Raw genomic sequence first — 19,964 nt, forward strand, 5'->3', positions numbered from 1 at the left:
CTGTATTGTCCTTCCGGAAGGTATACAAAAAGTTATCCTCCCTTAAGAGGCCATCAGAACTGAATCAGTACCGGTGCAGGTCTTCACATCTGAAATCAAAGGATCAGAGACCCTCAAATCCTTTCACATAAGTGATAGGAGTCTTCTGTTCTACCATTTATCTCCCTCTCCAAAAAAGAGACTCAAGAGTACATCATACCTTGGGATTGAAGTTTTCTTAAGCAGTATTCTTCCTACTGAGCCCAGCATACTGAATAATCTTTCTCAAGGTTTGCATTTGTGGGGTGTTTTTGTGTGTGGTCAAAACCTCATATCTGGGCTGAAACCTAAACGACTGTTGCAGATAGACTAAACTCATCTTTCCCAACTCATGACTGTGCCGAGGTCTGCTTTAAGCCTTCCCCCAAACGGACTCCTTATTGTCTTTTCTCTTGCACTCCCTAAATCCTCGATGAAAAGGGAACCTTTGCTGGGAGCAGATTGAGAGTCCGTCAGAGGGATGGGCAGAGAGTCTGAGTTGGGGTTGGTGGAGGGTGGCAGTCAGGAGAATGGTATAGGCAGCCTCTGCCTTGGTCCTTGCATTTTGGGAGGAGAAGGGGATATGTTGAATCTTGATGTAGCAGCAGCTCAGGATTCAGCCTGGATTTGAAGTTGTTATTCCCATCTATCAGAATTTGCCAGAACTAGAATAGAAACAGGTAAGTTGAGCTAAAATATATAGAGGCTGACTGCAGTAGAAACCTTTAAGAAGGCACAGAAATAGGCGAAATGTGCATGACACTGATGCCAGAGAACAACTATCTAAACTCTCCCTCAACCTGGCAACACATTGCATTATGAGTTGGCTAGTTCTGTCCAAAAGATTTTCAAACAATGTTGCTATACTTCTTTGTTTTATTTTTTGAAAAGCCGTCTTCTTTCCTGTAACAAAAATGGTCCTCGGTGCTAGTCAAGGAGTTTCTCTTCAAAACGCAAGAAGATCCATGTGTAATGTTGCATTATTAAATACACGTAAACACTGACAGAATTCTCATCTATAAAAGTTTTGTCTTCTCCTATAAAGGCAAAACCTTTGCACTGAAGATTGCTCAGAAGAGTGATATAAGTGAATAAAATATGAACCTGAAGAGCAAGTTCTTCTTCGAGTGATTGTTCACGTGTATTCCACAGTAGGTGTGCGTGCTTGCCACATGCACCGGTGCCAGAAGTTTTTCCCCTAGCAGTACCCATAGGGGGAGCACCGCTGCGCCCCCTGGAGTGGCGCCTCCATGGTGCGGTATAAGGGGAGCTGCGTGCTCCCTCCACCCTCAGTTACTTCTTGCACCAGTGAAGGTGCGTTGGAACTACACTGCTCCAACTTAGCTGTAGCTCGTCCTCAGAACTTTTCAGTTCGCTTAGTGCTCGTATTGTTGTTAGTCAGTTCTTTCAGTCAGTTCAGTTAGCTAGAGGACCCTGGCCGGGGCATGCCCCAGGCTTCAAGTTGTGCGACACTTGCAGGCGTTCTATGCCAAGAAGTGACCCGCACGCGGATTGCCTATGCTGTTTGGTTTCAGAGTAACCGCTGTGTTAGTCTGTATTCGCAAAAAGAAAAGGAGTACTTGTGGCGCACCTTAGAGACTAAATTGGTTAGTCTCTAAGGTGCCACAAGTACTCCTTTTCTTTATGCTGTTTGGGTGAGACTCACATCAGCGACCGCTGTAAGATTTGTAGATCTTTTAAACCTCAAACAAAAAAGGGAAAGAGACATTAGACTCCGGTCCATTCTCATGGAGTCAGCGCGGACCCTGGCGCACCGCACCAATTTGGCTCCTGGCACCGCGACTTCGATATGTGGCGACCCTTCAGTGCCTTCCACTAGCTGGTACCACTCCCCATCTACGGGACACAAGAAGTCGAGGAAAGGCCCAACGTCGCAGTGGCATCGAGAGAAAGTAGGGGCAGAGGCTAGACCCATGTCAGGCAGCCCTCATTCCTCTTCAGCCCCTAGGCCTCTAACTCATGTTGAGAGGAGTAGCCCGGCCACGTCGGGTCAGGCCTCTTCGGATGTCCAGATGCCTTCGACGCCGGAGGCCTTGCAGATGTCATGAGCATGCCGGTACCAGGGGTGCTGCCGGTGTCGGGCTCCCACTCCAGAGGCAAACTGTCGCTGGGCTCCCCGCAATTGCCCCCAGCTCGGCGCAGGTCTCAGACAGGAGACCGACCCCTCTCTCCGCCCAGCGATCGTTCAGCAATGCACAAGGACTGTATCCCGTCGACACCTGCTAGACTGTCTGATTGGGTGCCGTCTGAACAGGGCTCCCAGCACCATTCCATACTGCGAAGCAATTACCGACATGACCAAGAAAGGCATTGCAGACGGTCACCGAGTCATTGGGGCTACTGCAATCGGTCATGACATGGGCGCTGTTGCCGCTTCCGGTCAGACTCCTGCTCTCGCTCCATGCCAAGACACTGCCCCTGCAGCTTGAGGCGTAGATTGCTGGCACTGCGCTGTTGAAGGTCCGTGTGTCGGAGCAGATCGCGGAGCAGCAGCTATGAGCAGTACTTCTCCTCTGCATCGGGGTCGCAGTCCTGTGGACGCTGTCACTCCAGGCACCGCCGTTCCTCCCACTATAGTGCCAGGTCACTTGTCAGCCCAACCTCTGCTCGCAGCCGCTCCTCCTTTGGTCAGCCTAGTCAAGCCAACCAGCCGGTGCCGCAGCAGGGGCAGTGGCACGGGGCCCCATGGCAAGGGCAGTGGTACCAGTGGGCACCGTGGCCTCTGACGCAGCCCCAGGTTGGGGCTCGCTCAGTAACCGGAGCTTCAGAGGTGCCATCAGCCTCGCGGTCTTGGCCCCCAGGAGCTAAATGAGTGGGACATACATCCTCGGCGCCGCACCCGGAGTCCGACTAAGGGGTGGACCCTCCGGTGCCGGCAGACACTCAGAGCTCTGTGCCAGCCTTGTCTCCCGCTCTGGATGACACAGTTGCAGCCCCTCTGCCCCGCAGGAGGACTTCAGAGCACACCAGGAGCTCCTGAGAAGGGTAGTATTGAGCCTTAACCTCCAAGCAGAGGAGATGGAGGGGCCCTCAGACTCCCTTCTTAATGTTCTGTCCTCCCCGGTGCTGGGCGGCTTTGCCCCTCCATGAGGGGGTAGCAAACATTTCGAACACCATGTGGCAAACGCTGGCTTCCCTGGCCCCCATTCCAAAGAAGGCAGAGCACAAATATTTTGTACCCACCCAAGGGCATGAATACCTTTATTCCCCGCCCCGGCACCCAACTCCCTGGTGGTCGAATCTGTCAGCCACGGAGAGATACAGGGCCAACCAGCTCCCACGCCCAAAAATAAAGATTCAAGGAGACTGGACTCTTTCGGTAGGAAGTTGTATTCATCTTCAAGCTTCCAGCTGCAGGTGGCTAACCACCAAGCTCTCCTGAGCAGATACAAATTTAAGTTTTGGGGCTCGCTGCCAAAATTCGAGGTCTCCCTCCCGGAGTGAGACAAGAAAGAGTTCAAGGCGCTGCTGGAGGAGGGTGCGGCTGCCGCCAAAGCTGCCCTACAGGCGGCATCGGGTGTGGCGGACATGGCTGCTCGATCCATGGCCTTGGCAGTATTCATGCGGAGGGCATCATGGCTCCTGCTGTCCGGGCTATCCACGGAGTCCTAGTCAATTATGCAGGATCTCCCGTTTGAGAACGGGAGATCCTGCATAACAAATGGATGCATAACAAACGTCCTGCAGAACAAATGGATGCCAGGCTGCATGGCATGAAGGATTCCCGCACGATCTTGCAAACCCAGGGCCTTTATGTACCACCGGCCAAAGCCAAGTTCAAGCCATAGCAGGCCCCTGCCCAGGCTTCTCAGTCTAGATATGAGCCCGCCTATAACAGGTCTAAGGACCGGAAGGGGCGCCCTCAACAGCGGTCGTGTCCTGCCCCACAACCTGGGTCCTCTAAGGGCAAGCAGTTGGGGAAAAAGGCATTTTTGATGGGGTACCGGGGGTAGCTGGACAACTCCCGAGGGGACTCCCCCGTCAATAAAGCTTCCCTTCCGCAATCACTTGTGTGCTTTTCTCTTGGAATGGTTGCGACTAACCTTGGACCAATGGGTCCTCAACACCATCTCTCGGGGCTACATGCTGTAGTTTGTCTCGCCCCTGTCCAACCGTCCTCATCCCTCACTGGTCTTGGGGACCCATCACATGTGGACCTGTTAGAGCAGGAGGTGGGCCAGCTCCTCAGTCTGGGAGCTGTGGACATGATGCCCGGGGAGTTCAAGGGCAAGGGGGCTTACTCCCATTATTTCCTTATCCCCAAGGATAAGGAAAGGACCTAGGGGTGACAGTGGACGAGAAGCTGGATATGAGTCAGCAGTGTGCCCTTGTTGCCAAGAAGGCCAATGGCATTTTGGGATGTATAAGTAGGGGCATAGCGAGCAGATCGAGGAACGTGATCGTTCCCCTCTATTCGACATTGGTGAGGCCTCATCTGGAGTACTCTGTCCAGTTTTGGGCCCCACACTACAAGAAGGATGTGGATAAATTGGAGAGAGTCCAGCGAAGGGCAACAAAAATGATTAGGGGTCTAGAACACATGACTTATGAGGAGAGGCTGAGGGAGCTGGGATTGTTTAGCCTGCAGAAGAGAAGAATGAGGGGGGATTTGATAGCTGCTTTCAACTACCTGAAAGGGGGTTCCAAAGAGGATGGCTCTAGACTGTTCTCAATGGTAGCAGATGACAGAACGAGGAGTAATGGTCTCAAGTTGCAGTGGGGGAGGTTTAGATTGGATATTAGGAAAAACTTTTTCACTAAGAGGGTGGTGAAACACTGGAATGCGTTACCTAGGGAGGTGGTAGAATCTCCTTCCTTAGAGGTTTTTAAGGTCAGGCTTGACAAAGTCCTGGCTGGGATGATTTAACTGGGAATTGGTCCTGCTTCGAGCAGGGGGTTGGACTAGATGACCTTCTGGGGTCCCTTCCAACCCTGATATTCTATGATTCTAAGGCGAAAGGGGGTCTCAGGCCTATCCTAGATCTGCGGGACCTGAACCAGTTCACGGTCAAGCTCAAGTTCCACATGATCTCCCTGGCCTCTATCATACCCTTCCTAGACCCTGGGGATTGATATGCGGCCCTGGACCTGCAGGAAACGTATTTCCATATTCATATATTCGAGGGGCACAGGCGCTTCCTCCGGTTCCTAGTGGGACAGAACTCCGTCAGTTCCCGGTCCTCCCTTTTGGCCTATCCACTGCCCCCAGGGTGTTCACGAAGTGTATGTTGGTGGTGGCGGCCTACCTCAGGTGCTGGGGGGTCCAGATCTTCCCCTACCTGGACTGGCTGGTCAAGGGCAGCTCCTGGTTGCAGATGCAGGACCACTTGGTGCTCCTTCTGTCCACTTGTGCCAACCTGGGTCTGTTGGTAAACAAGGCCAAGTCAACATTAGTTCCAGTCCAGCACATAGAGTTCATCGGGGCGCTCCTGATGCCTTGATGGCCATGGCCTCCCTCCCGCTGGGCAGGTTCGAGACCCTAAAAGGGCTAATCGCCTCAATCTTGAAATTCCCCATGACAACGACCAGGGCGTGCCTACAGCTCCTGGGTCACATGTCGGCATGCACGTACATAGTACGCCACGCCAGACTCCGGATGAGGCCCTTCCAACTTTGGTTGGCCTAACAGTTCTTCCAGGCCCAGGACAGTATGGACAAAGTCCTCACCATGCCCGACCTGGTGATTGCGTCCCTACAGTGGTGGTCCTCCCTGAGCAACATGCTCCAAGGGGTCCCCTTCCAGGACTTGGCCCCATCACCGGACCTAGGTTGCGTCAGACCTGGGTTGGGCGGCCCATATGGGGACAGTTCAGACCCAAGGGCTGTGGTCGACCACGGAGTTGTCCCTCCACATAAACGTCAGGGAGCTCAGGGCGGTACTCCTAGCGTGTGTGGCTTTCCGCTCACACTTAAAGGGCAAGATAATCAGGGTCCTCATGGACAACATGGCCTCAATATTTTACATCAACAGGCAAGGCGGGACCTGGTCCTTGGCCCTCTGCCAAGAAGCCTTCAGGCTGTGGGACTTCTGTATAGCCCACATCATCTCCCTGAGGGCCTTCCACCTGCCGGGAGCCCGCAACACGTGGGCCGATCATTTGAGCAGGGATTTCTCCTCCCCTCATGAGTGGTCTCTCCACTCAGAGGTGACTCACCAGACCTTCCCCCCCTTACCGCTCATCAGCAAGGTCCTAGAAAAGGTGAAGTTAGACAAGGCACAGCTTTAATTGCCCCAGCTTGGCCCCAGCAGCATTGGTACGGGACCCTCGTGAGCCTAGTTGTGGCCCCACCGCGGCTGTTGTCTCTCCGCCGGGACTTGCTCTCCCAGAACTGAGGCCATCTCCTCCACCCCAATTTAGAGGCCCTCCACCTCACACCGTGGCTGCTCAATGGCTAGGCGGGGAGGAGCGGGTGTGTTCAGAAGGGGTCCAACGCGTCCTCGTGGAAAGTCGGCAGCCATCCACACGCCGAGCCTACTTGGCAAAGTGGTCCAGGTTCTCCAGGTGGGCTGTTGAGTGGGGTGTTTCCCCGACAGCCACCCCAATTAATCTTATCCTGGATTACCTCCTCCACCTTGGGACCCAGGCCCGGGCCCCCTCCTCAGTCAGGGTGCACCTGGCAGCCATATCGGCCTTCCATCCGCTGGTGCAATGTCGTACGGTGTTCTCCCATACTTTGACCTGACGGTTCCTCAAGGGATTGGACCGTCTTTTCCTATATTCTAGGCCCCCTGTCCCACAGTGGGATTTGAACTTGGTGTTGTCCCATCTCACGGGACCCCCCTTCGAACCTCTGGCCAAGTGCTCCTGGTCTCATCTTTCATGGAATGTGGCCTTCCTGGTTGCCATCACGTCGGCCAGGCGGGTATCGGAGCTCAGGGGTCTGACCTCTGGACCCCCGTACACGGTTTTTCACAAGGATAAGGTCCAGCTTGGTCCACACCCTGCGTTCCTCTCTAAGGTGGTCTCCGCCTTTCACATGGGTCAGATCATCTTCCTGCCTGTCCTCTGCCCCAAGTCTCACGCGTCCAATGAGAAACACCACCTCCACACGCTCAGTGTGCGTAGGGCGCTGGCTTTCTACCTAGAACGGACTAAGCCGTTCAGGAATTCTTCGCAACTGTTTGTTGCTTCGACTGAGCGCATGAAGGGGCGGTCGATCTCCACCCAGCGCCTCTCTCGCTGGATTATCTCGTGCATCTGCACCTGTTATGATCTGGCAGGAGTTCCCCCGCCACCGATCGTGAAGGCACACTTGACGCGGGCACAGGCCTTGTCAGCTGCCTTCGTGGCCCGCATCCCAATTCAGGACATCCGTAAGGCCGCTGCCTGGTCCTCTGTTCACACGTTCACCTCGCACTATGCGATTGTATCCCAAACCAGGGACGACGCAGGGTTCGATAGGGCTGTACTCCGTCCCGGGAATGTTGAACTCCTACCCACCTCCAATAGATATAGCTTGGAATCACCTACTGTGGAATACACGTGAGCAATTACTCAAAGAAGAAAAGACAGTTACCTTTTTCCGTAACTGGTGTTCTTCGAGATGTGTTGCTCATGTCTATTCCATATCCCGCCCTCCTTCCCCTCTGTTGGAGTTGTCCGGCAAGAAGGAACCAAGGGTGGGGGGAGCGTGCAGCTCCCCTTATACCACGCCATGGAGGCGCCACTCCAGGGGGCTCAGCGATGCTCCAACTATGGGTACTGCTAGGGAAAAACTTCCAGCACCGGTGCACATGGCGAGCACTCACACCTACTGTGGAATAGACATGAGCAACACATCTCAAAGAACACCAGTTACGGAAAAGGTAACTATCTTTTTCTGGTAGTCTTTTTATCTTTGCATATATAAACAGTATGAATGTCACTTCCATGGAAATTCAGCTTAGGCTACTTGAAATATCCCAACCTGAGTATTTTAGCTTGTTGTGTTGAGTATCAATTCCCAATCCTGGTAGGTTTGCTGAGTCTCCTCAATAGGAAACTGACAAGAAGTAATGTTAGCTGAAAGTTTGATGGTGCAAAATTTACTGTTAATTTGTGGGAGCAAACTGTGCTAAACTTGAGTTCCTTGTCTTAAGTAAATACTGTAAATAAGTGTAATTTTTATTTGCATTCCATTTAAAAAGCAGTCAGCCTATAAACTCCCACAAATATTTTGTTTTTGTAGGAAGACAGCAGCGATGATGGAGGCCTTGTAGATGATAACTGTAATTCAGAGTTGGGACAGTGGCATCTGAAGCCTAATATCTGCATACAGTAAGTATAAAGATACATTGATTAGAACGAACTTCAAAATAATAAAATGTAAAACAGAATGACAGCACTAAGAGGGTGTCACTCAACCTTCATAAGATACTGCTAACATACTGTTCCTATTTTTTGAGGTTTCTATCTTTTGCAGTATAATCTAGTTCTAGGATTTTGTGTGGAACTCCCTATGCACTGAAAATAAATAGGTTTCAGAGTAGCATCCGGGTTAATCTGTAGCTGCAAAAAGTAAAGGAGTACTTGTGACACCTTAGAGACTAACAAATGTATTTGAGCATGCTCAAATAAATTTGTTATTCTCTAAGGTGCCACAAGTACTCTTTTTCTTTTTGAAAATAAATAGATATTCCCCTTTGGTTTGCTAAGCTAGAAAGACTTGCTTTTACAAGCATCTGAAGATATTTTTATTCTAATAAAACTGCTGTTCTTAGTGATTTAGTATTTAGGTTCCAATTCAGCAAACTAGTTAAGCATGTACTTAAGTGCCATCCCTATTTAGCAAAATACATAGGAAATTGCTTACAATTCAACATGTGCCTAAATAGATGTTGAATTAAGGCCTTAGCTGTGGGCATCTCAAATTAGCAGGGGAGAATGGGGCAGATATTAAATAATATAAAACTAAAATATGTATACAGTCTCAATTTCTTGCCAAAAATATCACAATATCACAGTTGTCCTCTTTCTTGCACCTCTTTCCTGACTTACCTGTTAGGCATATTTCCTTTGCTTTGTTCAGAACAGTCGTAACAGAAAATCTGTTACTTCTGTAATTGCTTTTAGTTAAAACAGTTCTTTCTGTTGCAAACATGAGAACTGGATTCCAAGAACCAGAAAGCTATGTAAAAGCAAATTTATTGCCTATCACTAGCTTTAGTAGTTCAAATGTTAAGTGATAAAAATGTAGACTTCTAAAGTCATAAATACTTTTCAGTTAGCACTGATGCCTTCACGGATTCCCTTCTATTCTTTCTTTACCTTTTAATCCTGTTTTTCCTTTGCGTTATATTATATACTACAAGAAGGAAAAAAATGCAAGTATATTATAATATAAAGCTTACAGTAACAAATACATAATGGCTTAATGCATGTGTATCATCCATAATTCATTATATTTTATGCCGTATTTATAACAGCAGAAATAAACCTAACTTGTGAGATCTAAGAATATCACAGCTGGAGGTGCAATGGCTTCAAGTTACGGTTTGAAATTAAATGCCCCATGCAGATGGTGATCGCCCCCTTTAGCACTGCTCCCACCCAAAATAAAAAGGCTTAATGTGCCATGGATTACCTTTAGCACTCTGAATTCTAGTCTGTCTGTAGAAATGGAAATAAAAGCCATAAACTCTTTAGTATCTTCACACATAACCATAAGGTCCCTCTTACTAACAAGATCCTCAAAGTGTTGTGTCAAAATCTTAGTTTAATACCAACAAAAATCATTTTTGGGGTTTCATTTCTTCATTAATTTAAAATGCACCTCTTTCCTGAAACAACATTTTAATATTAAAAAACCCATTGCTTGTGTAAGTAATTTACTTTGTTTCAAAGTTTAAAGGCTGTGCAATTCAAAAATTTGTACAATTACTAGGCGAACATATTTATTTTTACTATAAACATGGTTAAATATTTCCAGTCTACTTTGAAAAGTAGTTACTTGCAGTAGCATCATCTATAAAAGTATAAGATAGTACAAAACAATTTTTGCAGTATCTGAACAGTGCATTTGTTTTCTGTTATTGGGAGTAGGCTGTTCCTTTGGGGACATGCATACAAGGACAAGTTGTCTCCACTGTTAGCAGTGATAAGTATATGAACCAGTAAAACATATTAGCACAATCTAACTTTCTCAAAAGGTATTTTGTCTGTTTTTTTTTTTTAATTACTTTTTCTTTTGCTTCAACTTTTACTGCCAGCGGTTGGAAAGCCCTTGAAACTAAATGCTCATGCAAAACTTTTTCTGTATTATTAAGTTAACTGAGTGAGTTGAAGAGGTAGTTTGTTTTTTTCCCCAAATATGGGAAATGTTTTTTTTTAAGTACAGACATTTGTTATGCTATTTTACTGACCTACAACTTAAAGCAGTAAACGAGTTTCTGAAATATTTGATTATATTACTTATAAAAAAAAGAGGACATTGTCATTTTGATACTGACTATATATAAATGTGTATATTAAATCATTAACTGTATTTCTGTTGCAGTTATCTGCAACATATACTCTACATTTTCTTCGTTATTGTTTTGTTTGCTGTTTTCGTAAAGGGACATTGTCAACTTGAAATCTAGTCCAATTTTAAAAAAAAATTCAGTAGTATAAGAGATGGAATCTCGGGAATTTACAACTGCATTTTATTTTAAATGTCCTCTGTCAAGGTTCCTTCCCCACTCTGAACTCTAGGGTACAGACGTGGGGACCTGCATGAAAACCTCCTAAGCTTATTTTTCCAGCTTAGGTTAAAACTTCCCCAGGGTACAAACTATTTTCCTTTTTCCCTTGGACTTTATTGCTGCCACCACCAAATGTCTAACAGATATATTAGATTAAAGCCTAATCCAGCTAAGTGCTTAAGCACATGCTTCATTTCCAGGATGCAAGTAGTGCCATTAATTTCAATGGGATTAGTCACATAATTAAAGTTAAGTACATGCTTAAGATCTGGCACAGCACTTAAATGGCTGTACAAGAAGATCAGTGGTACTCACCGTACACACAGTTTTGTCAAATGCCCAGAGTTACACACTGGAAGAATAGAGTAAGTTTTCTCTAATCTTTCAGTGAAAGTATCTATGTTTTACGTGTAACAATGGGTATGTCTACACTGCAAAGAAAAACCCATGGCACTGAGTCTCAGAGCCTGGATCAATTTACTCAGGCTAGAAATAGCAGTGTAGATATTCCTGCTTGGGTTGGGTTGGCTATGAAACCTAGCAAGGGGGAAGAGTCTCGGAGCCTGGGCTCCAGCCTGAGAGTAACATCTACACTGCTATTTCTAGCCCCACAGCTCAAGACCTGCGAGCCTGTGTCAGTTGACCCAAGCTCGGAGACTCATCGCCACAGGTTTCTCTTTGCAGTGTAGACCTATCTAATGAGTAAATAATTTTCAGACACAATGTGATTCTTTGAAATTGACACTTTTAAATAGCCACTGAAGCTTTCTGGACTTAGTGAAATGTTAAATCTAGAGATAACTTCTTTTGCACTTATACTGACTTCAAAGTAATATAACTTTTTGTGCTTTTCTAATTGTTGTAAAATACTCAGTACTTGCAGGAGTAAAAAAAAAACTTTTTCTCATTCATAGACCCTGCATTCTGCTTATGGACTCCCTGAGAGGCCCTTCCCGGTCAAATGTTGTGAAAATACTAAGGGAGTAAGTTCTAAACATATAATTTCTTTTTTTTCAAAAGTTTTAACATTCCATAAGAAAAAAACAAGTTTTGATTTCTGTACACCTTTTGTCACAGATATTTGGAAGTGGAATGGGAAGTGAGGAAAGGTAGTAAAAGAAGTTTCTCTAAAGATGTCATGAAAGGCTCCAATCCAAAAGTGCCACAACAGAACAACTTTAGTGATTGTGGAGTGTATGTACTGCAATATGTGGAGAGCTTTTTTGAGGTAAGTTTACTTGCTTCTGTCATGGTATTTATTTTGTGTCCTGCATTTGTCAAATAAAACCTAGTTTAAAGAATGGGAAGATTCCAGTGCAACAGGATTTATAGGTGTTGTAAAATAAGTTTGCAAGGTGAAACAAATCCATTCTGGAAAAGACAATAGTTCTCACATTTAATGATCACACAGAAGAAGTGTCACAACATACAGTTTAGAAGATATGGATGTTTTGGAGGAAAACATTAAGAAAAATGTTTTCCGTTGCTGCACACGCTACATATTTTTTAAATTATGCATTCAGCAATGTAGGTTTAAGTGAGCCTTGTAATCAGTTCTGCTTTAAACACAGAAGACTCTTCTATTAACATTTTGGCAGCTAATCTAATTCTTGAGATTTTTTTTCTTCCAATAATACAGGAAATAGGGTTCTGAATATACTCAGTAACTGTAAACTTCTCTCATTGGATTTCTCACTACACTAGAATCCAAGAAGCTCAGCTACCTGGATATGCAGTTAAATTACTGAATTGTTACCAGATAAGAACCAAATCCGTGTTACACTGAAATAAAACTGTATAACTCCCATGATTTCCATAGGACCAGAATTTGACTTTAATTGATAAGCTTCTCTTTTAAGTTTCTTATATATTTTATTACTTTTACCTTCAAATTAGAGCCTCATGCACACTTCCCTGTGAACTAAACTGGGGAACATGGCAGACAAGAACTGCCTTCATGGTACATTCCCTCTTTGCATGAATCTGCAGTCACGAGGTCCTAGAGGTTCCAATTCTTCATATGGTGAAGGAGTTAGGAGGCAACCAAGTTCTGTAATAAGTTTTAGCCCACTCACCTGCAGAATAGTTCCTATGTTACTATAGACTGACTCTTTCTCCCTATCTGGTCTGGCAACACGATTAAAGAAATTGTCAGTCAGGGATGCTCCTTGCCTCTGGCATATCCCCTGTGAGCCACATTATACGGCAGGAAATAACAGATGCGGGAGAATTTGGCTCTTAATCTTGATGCATAGTCATCGAATATTTTTGAGTTGATAAATAATCCAGTCAGTTTTGGTTACTAATATATTTGAAAATTACAGAGAAATCCCAATAATTGTTTCAGCTACCAGGCAAGTAGCAGAAATTATTTTTAAAAAAGAAGAGGTGTTTAAGGTAAAGCAGGGGCCACAACTGTTACTAAAACAAGTGAAGAAAAAGAAGTAGAGGACAGGAAGCAGCTACAGAATGTTAATTCATGTACTTTTTTCCTTAGACATGGATTTATTTCAAATATATCTCTACTCATATTTAAAAACATCTCTACTCATGTTTTGAAAGTAAAACTGCTTTGACCGACAGATACTATAATTGGGAAACATATGAGATGTCCCTCTCTTATCATGATAAAAAGTAATTACATCTGACCATACGTTAATCTTCTAACTAAAGGTAAAATGCTTCAGTTATCAGATGCAGTGTAGCTGTAGCTATGTCAGTCCCACGATATTAGATACACAAGGTGGGTGAGGTAATATCTTTTATTGGACCAACTTCTGTTGGTGAAAGGGATTTCAAGATTTATATATTTGTGACTTCTAGAATGTGCCATGGAAACCTGAAGTAGTATATAAGTGTTTTATAGTAATTGTTGTAATTTGGTCAGATCTCTTAAAACATAATCAGCCAGCACAGTAAAATGTGTGGATGATGCATCTCCAATGAGAAAAGAGTGATGCTGGTGATTAAATAGGGAAATATCCTTTTCTCTGATCTGTTTAAAGCAGTGCCCAGCCCGGTGGTAAGGAATGCTGTGCTATTTAAAGCACTGCCTTTCAGATGAAATGTAAAATTGAAGACCCTGACTAATTGTGGTCATTAAAGACACGTATATGAGTAGGGGTATTCCCAAATGTCATGATCAAATCCTAATTTGGGTTATTACATTCAGGCTACCAAAATTTTCCGTAAAAACGGTCAGGCGGTTTTCTTTTTGTTCTAAATTATTAGTATTGTTTTTACAATACTAACGTGAAAGCAAGGTCTGTGTGTCCAAAAGATTTTGCACTCTAAATAGACTATTTGTGCAACTTTTGTGTTTAACCAAAGCAGTGTGACTGAATTAACAGTAGTGTATGTCAGGTTACTTCATGATTTATTTGAATTTAGAGGGGAATATAAAACAAAAATAGAAGTCAATTCTCTGATGCTGGGAGGGGAAGGAGGAAGGAATGTATCTTTTTATTGGTGGGTGGAGTGATTCCTATATCAAATTATCTGTAAAGTGGTTTGAGATCTTTTTGGATGGAAGGCACTGTTTTAGATTTATAAATAGTTTTGTCATTTCTACTTTCTAAAATTTCTGTAAAATGTAAAAGCATTTAGTAACCAGTATCAATCATCTTACAGATCATGTGGGAAAACATTTAATGGTAGTCAAATATGACTAGTTCCCCAAGATGATGATTCCTTTGTTACTCACTACAGAGAGAGAGAACGTTTTGGTGACAATTTCAGATTCTCAATTGCATTGTCTTGTGTTTAATATCACTGTGTTGTAAAGATTATGTTATAATACTCAACTGAACTCTTTCCAGAATCCCATTCTCAATTTTGAGCTACCAATGAATTTAACAGACTGGTTTCCACGCCCCAGAATGAAAACTAAACGAGAAGAAATACGAAATATAATCCTAAAATTGCAGGAACAGCAGAACAAAGAAAAGAAGGGACAGAAGGACCTACGTTCACCAGAAGGATCTTTGCCAGAAGGAACAGAACAATTTATCAACAGTAGCTCAGACTAAATACGTCTGTTGCATGTTAGCTCTGCAGTCAAAAACTGAAATATATTTTATCTTTGTCTGCCCAGACTAAAGAATTGGAGTATTCTCTGCTCAAAAGTTATTTGGGAATGTTAATGCCTGTATAAATGTGTGTCATAAAAGGAATACATTCCCAAAAATATATGTATTAAGTAAACAAGTTTGTACATATGTTAATGAGGCCAACTTTTTCAGCATTTGTAATTAATTTTTTTTTGACTTGTTAGGAAGCTTTTGTTATGTATTTCTGTTAATAGAACTTAAATAGCTACTTCTAAACATAAAGCAAATAAAGAAAATATTTATAGGATGAAATGGATAACTTTTTCTTTTTCAGTAAAATTGTCATGTAACACATAGGGGATGATCTGGTACCAAGATAATTAATTCATATTTTGACCTTTACATTTGCCCTTACAAGATTATTCTGCTTGATCTACAAACGAGTATGTGTCAAAATGCACTGTGGCGCCAGAGAGGGTAATTCACATGCTCACGTACAGTATCCAAATGTAAGCAATGTAATAGTTAAATAGGAATGCTTCAGATTTGGGGTCATGAGAAGATCTGCATTTCTGTTTTAAAAAAAGAAGAAAAAATACAGTTGCTCTTTGACCAGAGATTACTTCTCAAGCAGTATTATAACAGTTTCAAATAAAGTGATCTTGAGTGATATTATTATATCATATTTTGTAGATCCCAGTTGTTGTACAGTTGTATTTTGAAACTTCCCTCACTATAAAATTGTATTTTGGTAAGTGTACTTGGATAGCAGATTGCCCACATTACATTTTCTGTGTTACAATTCTGAATGTCACATTCATATGTGCTTTATCTAAGTAATGAACATTTACAAATGTATGATTACTATTTTTTGTAATGTCCACACCAAAAAAACCAAAATATCAGTGTTCATCGCTTGCTTATTTGTTTGTTCTTGATTCTAGGTAGCATCAAACTAAGATGTTGGAAATAATTTGTTTATTTGGATATTTTCACAGTGTAATCTGATTTTAAACTATATAAAAACACAGCCTTATAAAACCAGCATTTCTTGTAGTACAGAACGAAGCCACTACCTTGCACAGCCCTTTAAATATTAAAAAGGTTTTGTTATGCAGATGAGAGAATAAGAACTGTTGTTGCAAGGGTCTTGAATAATTCAGTCTTTCCTTAACATTAATTAATTTTATATATAGGAAGGGGGAAATTGCCCCCTCCCATTTAAAAAAAAATCTGCGGGAGAGGTGGGGAAAACAAAGGTGCCCCCACCTCACCCTGCAGTGTTTTCTCCACATTCTTTGATTTGGAGTGTGCTCTGCTGCCTCCTTCTCCTATTGTCAAAGAACCAGGGAATTCAGCTTCTAAGCCCTATGGATCCACTGAGATCAGCTAGAGACACTGGACCATCCACATGCAAACTTGTACTTCTACATTAGCTTTTCACATGCTAGACCCTAACAGCATTGCCAAATAACTTGTCCTGCCAGGGAAATCCTGCACAGATAGCTGTCTCCGAAAAACCCTATTTGAAGGGTGGCTTCACCAAGGTACCATGATTGCATAACCTTGGGATGTTACCTTTTGCACAGATTGACCATGGGATTTGGGGGTGATTCTGTACATTTCCTCCCACCTCTTCTCTCCATGCATGAATCCTGGACCACACAGGGAGCCTTCAGGGGGGCCTGGGAAAGTGTGAATGCTACCGACATATGTTAGGGAACTGTGGATACAGATTTCCTTTTGCATATAAGTGTGGTTTAACCTCTCTTGTGCATAGTATTAAATATGTAATACACATAACTCTAGTTATGTCCTGCATTCTTGCCATTGTCTGGGAAAGTCTATGATAAAAACAGGGTCAGAAAGAAGACGGGAGGGATGGGAAGTCAATAACTAGAGTGCAACTAACAATCTAGAATAGTTGCTTATACAAATGCAAGTAAAATCAAAGATACAGGGGAAAAATATTGAGATACAGATATACTTGCAAATAGAAAACATTTTATTTCTTCTCAATCCAGTCTTCCTCCCAATTTTTCCCTATTGAAAGATTCTTAATTATATATAATATATCGTAATGTGATCAATATAGCACTGTTCAGTTTATAATAATTGTGGTACAGCTTTCAGGGTTTCTGATACTTTAGAACTATTTCCATTCTCTTCCTAGGAATGGCCTAGAGCTTATTTTTCCCACTTGGGATGCGAGGAATAAAAATGCTTGATTTATCATTTAATGTTAAAAGTCTTGAGACCTTCAGTCATGCAGCAGACTAATACGTATGTTGAATATAGAGAGATGTTTATTTTTTTAATAAAATGTGATAATAGAAAAATACAGAATTAAGAATTTGACTTACTTAAAACATTTCATGAATCAGATTATACAAATTTATGTATGTATGATGCTTGTTTTAGAGAAGTACATTTTGATATTTTGAGGGAATTCACTACTGATCATTTGGCACCAGTTTTCTTTTACAAAAGTTAGTGCAAAAAACAAATATTTAAATATCTACTTTAAGTGTGTGTGTGTGTGAGAGAGAGAGAGAGAAATAACATTTTAGGTGCATATTCCTTGAAAACATGGTGATAAAATTTAGTATTACAAATACTATTCAAAAGTAGCATGACACAGTTATTCAGTGAAAGCTATCAGGTACCTGACTAATTAGATGCAACTGTTGTATTGTCTTTCATGTTGGATAGAATAACAGTTAAAAATTCTTATAAGAGTTTTAGATTACTTCACATAAAAAATTCATGCCTCTATGGTAAACATTTGGTGGCTAACGTCAGAAGTAGAGATGACATTTAAGTAGTCCCTTATGACATTCTTAGTTTTCTTGCTTAAGTAGCTACACTAAAGTGCATGCGTGTGCACAAGCACGTGCTCTCACGCATCTTTTAAAAGCACCGAAAGCTGGAAGAAGAATATTTTGTTAATCTACCACTGGGGAAAATGACCACCCTATTCTTTTGATTTGGAAACTAACTTCAAAGGATTCAGTGAAGAAACAATTTTTTTAAAAAAATCCTTCCCCATAAACAAAGAGGAAAATGCACTGCTGCATGGTTTTTAATTATACGCTGTACGTTACACCATGAAGAAAGAACAATATGCCCTTGCATTTTGAGGTCATGAAGCTTTTTTCCCCTCTTTCACTGTTTTCAAAAAAATAAATAGACTTTTTTCTATTGAACAACCTCAACTTCCTGAGGTTACAAATACATCATATTGAGCGCACACTGTTCTCATTTTCAGCATCTGTGTTCATATTCTATAATAAGCTTAGTTCTCTATTGTTTTGATTAATATGTTAAAACACTAAGTATTATATAATGAAATTTTCATATAAAGGTGCTTATGCTTTACAGTCCTACACACCCCATTTGCTGTTTAAGGACCCAAGCTTGGGAGGTGCTGAGCACCTTTAACTCTTGATGTCCTGGTACCGGGACCTTGCTTCTTTTAGGCATGAAACTTGCCATCTTTTTTAAAATGGCTTTGGAGTTGCTTTGATATGCAGAATTCCAGGAAGGCCTATAAACATCTCTGCCTGCACAGTGTGCTTGGATGCTCTAGGAGAGGTTGCTGAGTGCAGGAGATTCCTGGAGTTCACATACACTTTCCCATCTCTGTCTGGAAATAGTGACAGAGTAAGTAATGGTGGCTATCTCAGACCATAACTCATGTGGTTAAGATGACGACGACCTGGGCATCTTTCATCAGGATTCTTTCAAGCCAAATCCCCATCTCTCTTAACACCATTGTGCCTGCTTGCTGATGTGACGAAAGATATGTTCTGGCTTTTAGGACCCAACTTACTGCAGTTGTACTCTGGAGAATGACTGTGGAGTTTGGTCTGGGTCTCTCTGACTCACAGCCAGTTGGTCCATGTACTAGCTGCCAGACCCACACCCTGAGTTCTAGCTGTCAAGCTGTTTTCTTTATTACATGAGCCTCATTGCTAAGACTACGATTCTGTCACAGAGGTCACGGATTCCATGATTTTAAGAGATGTCCTCAAGTTCGCGCTCCAGCCCTGGGCAACAGGACTTTGGGAAGGTGCGCTACCTCCACCCCGACTCACCTCAGTGGGTCACCCAGCCGGCGGGTCAGTGTCAACGCCTACCTTGTAATACTTTTTTGTTAAATTGTTACACATTCTTTCTTGCTGTGACCATACACCCTGACTGAGTGTACATTTTTACCAGCACTGGTCTGTGAATTATGCCTAATTTTACCATGACAAAATCATATCCGTAATCACTGGTAATAAACAATGTGTTGTCAGAAAGGAGATAATCCTGTTTCTGCATATGCGTAATTATAAACTCATTAGTTTTGAGGTGCTTAACAAAGATACTTTCATTCTTATATCTTTAAAGGATGAGAATGTATTTTCCTTTCATAAATGTTTATATGAATAAAAAAGCAGAAAGAATAAAGTCTAGTAAAATAACTTAATAAACCACTGAAATATTTAGAGATGCAAGAAAAGGAGACTTGCCTGTTTTTGAGCATCTCTTCCTCTCCCCTCCCTGCTCCAAGTTCTTATTTTGCTGTTTTGAGTTTAGTTGTTTCTTTGAATCCTTTGGGGAAGTGACTTCCTGAAAACAGAAAATAGTATTTGCATGTTTACTTGAATAGTTGAACATGGGATGAGAAGAAACTATTCGTATTCATATTTATTTAGGATTTAAAAATTGGCCAGATGCACTTTTACTGGTAAATGACCTATTTTTTATTGAAATGTTCTAAATTTGCTGTGTGTCCGATCAATATACTATATTTGTCCATTGCAGAGCTGCAGCACATCTCATGGAAGTGTCTGTCTTTTTCATATAACAAATTCTTATTTCAGTACTTGCGTTTATAAACTCTAACCTACGTGGTGGACCAGATCCTCCACTGGTGTAATTTAAGTCTATGGTGCCTCAATGCTTTATGTCAGCTGAAGATCTGGTACCACATATCCTAAAGCGATGCAACATTGAGGAAAATCCACTGTTAGAATTTTTTTAAGCTTATCTTTTCCTATGGGATTAAAACAAGATGCATTTCATCTGTGGTTTAACCTAGTGTAATGTATATATTTATACACAGGGCAATCTTAAGCATTTTTTACAACTATACTAATTCGGCTGAGTTTAATATTTACAGTGTATAGGTCTTTTGCAAAACATCCTACTATGCCTTGAATATA

General features: G+C 42.6%; 1 protein-coding gene across 6 annotated transcripts in view; it reads left to right on the top strand.

Annotated features, from left to right (window-relative positions):
• Positions 1-16,554, top strand: part of SENP6 (SUMO specific peptidase 6) — a 167,414-nt gene extending 150,860 nt beyond the window's left edge. For all 6 annotated transcript variants that reach the window (XM_048845895.2, XM_048845901.2, XM_048845896.2 and 3 more), the window contains 4 exons: positions 8,209-8,297; positions 11,617-11,685; positions 11,780-11,930; positions 14,521-16,554. In XM_048845895.2, the coding sequence (XP_048701852.1) occupies positions 8,209-8,297; positions 11,617-11,685; positions 11,780-11,930; positions 14,521-14,730 (519 nt within the window). In that variant the 3' untranslated portion in view covers positions 14,731-16,554. The remainder of the gene's footprint in view (positions 1-8,208; positions 8,298-11,616; positions 11,686-11,779; positions 11,931-14,520) is intronic.
• Positions 16,555-19,964: the final 3,410 nt, after the last annotated feature.

Source organism: Caretta caretta, chromosome 3 (assembly GCF_965140235.1).
Source record: "Caretta caretta isolate rCarCar2 chromosome 3, rCarCar1.hap1, whole genome shotgun sequence".
NCBI classification, from domain to species: domain Eukaryota; kingdom Metazoa; phylum Chordata; order Testudines; family Cheloniidae; genus Caretta; species Caretta caretta.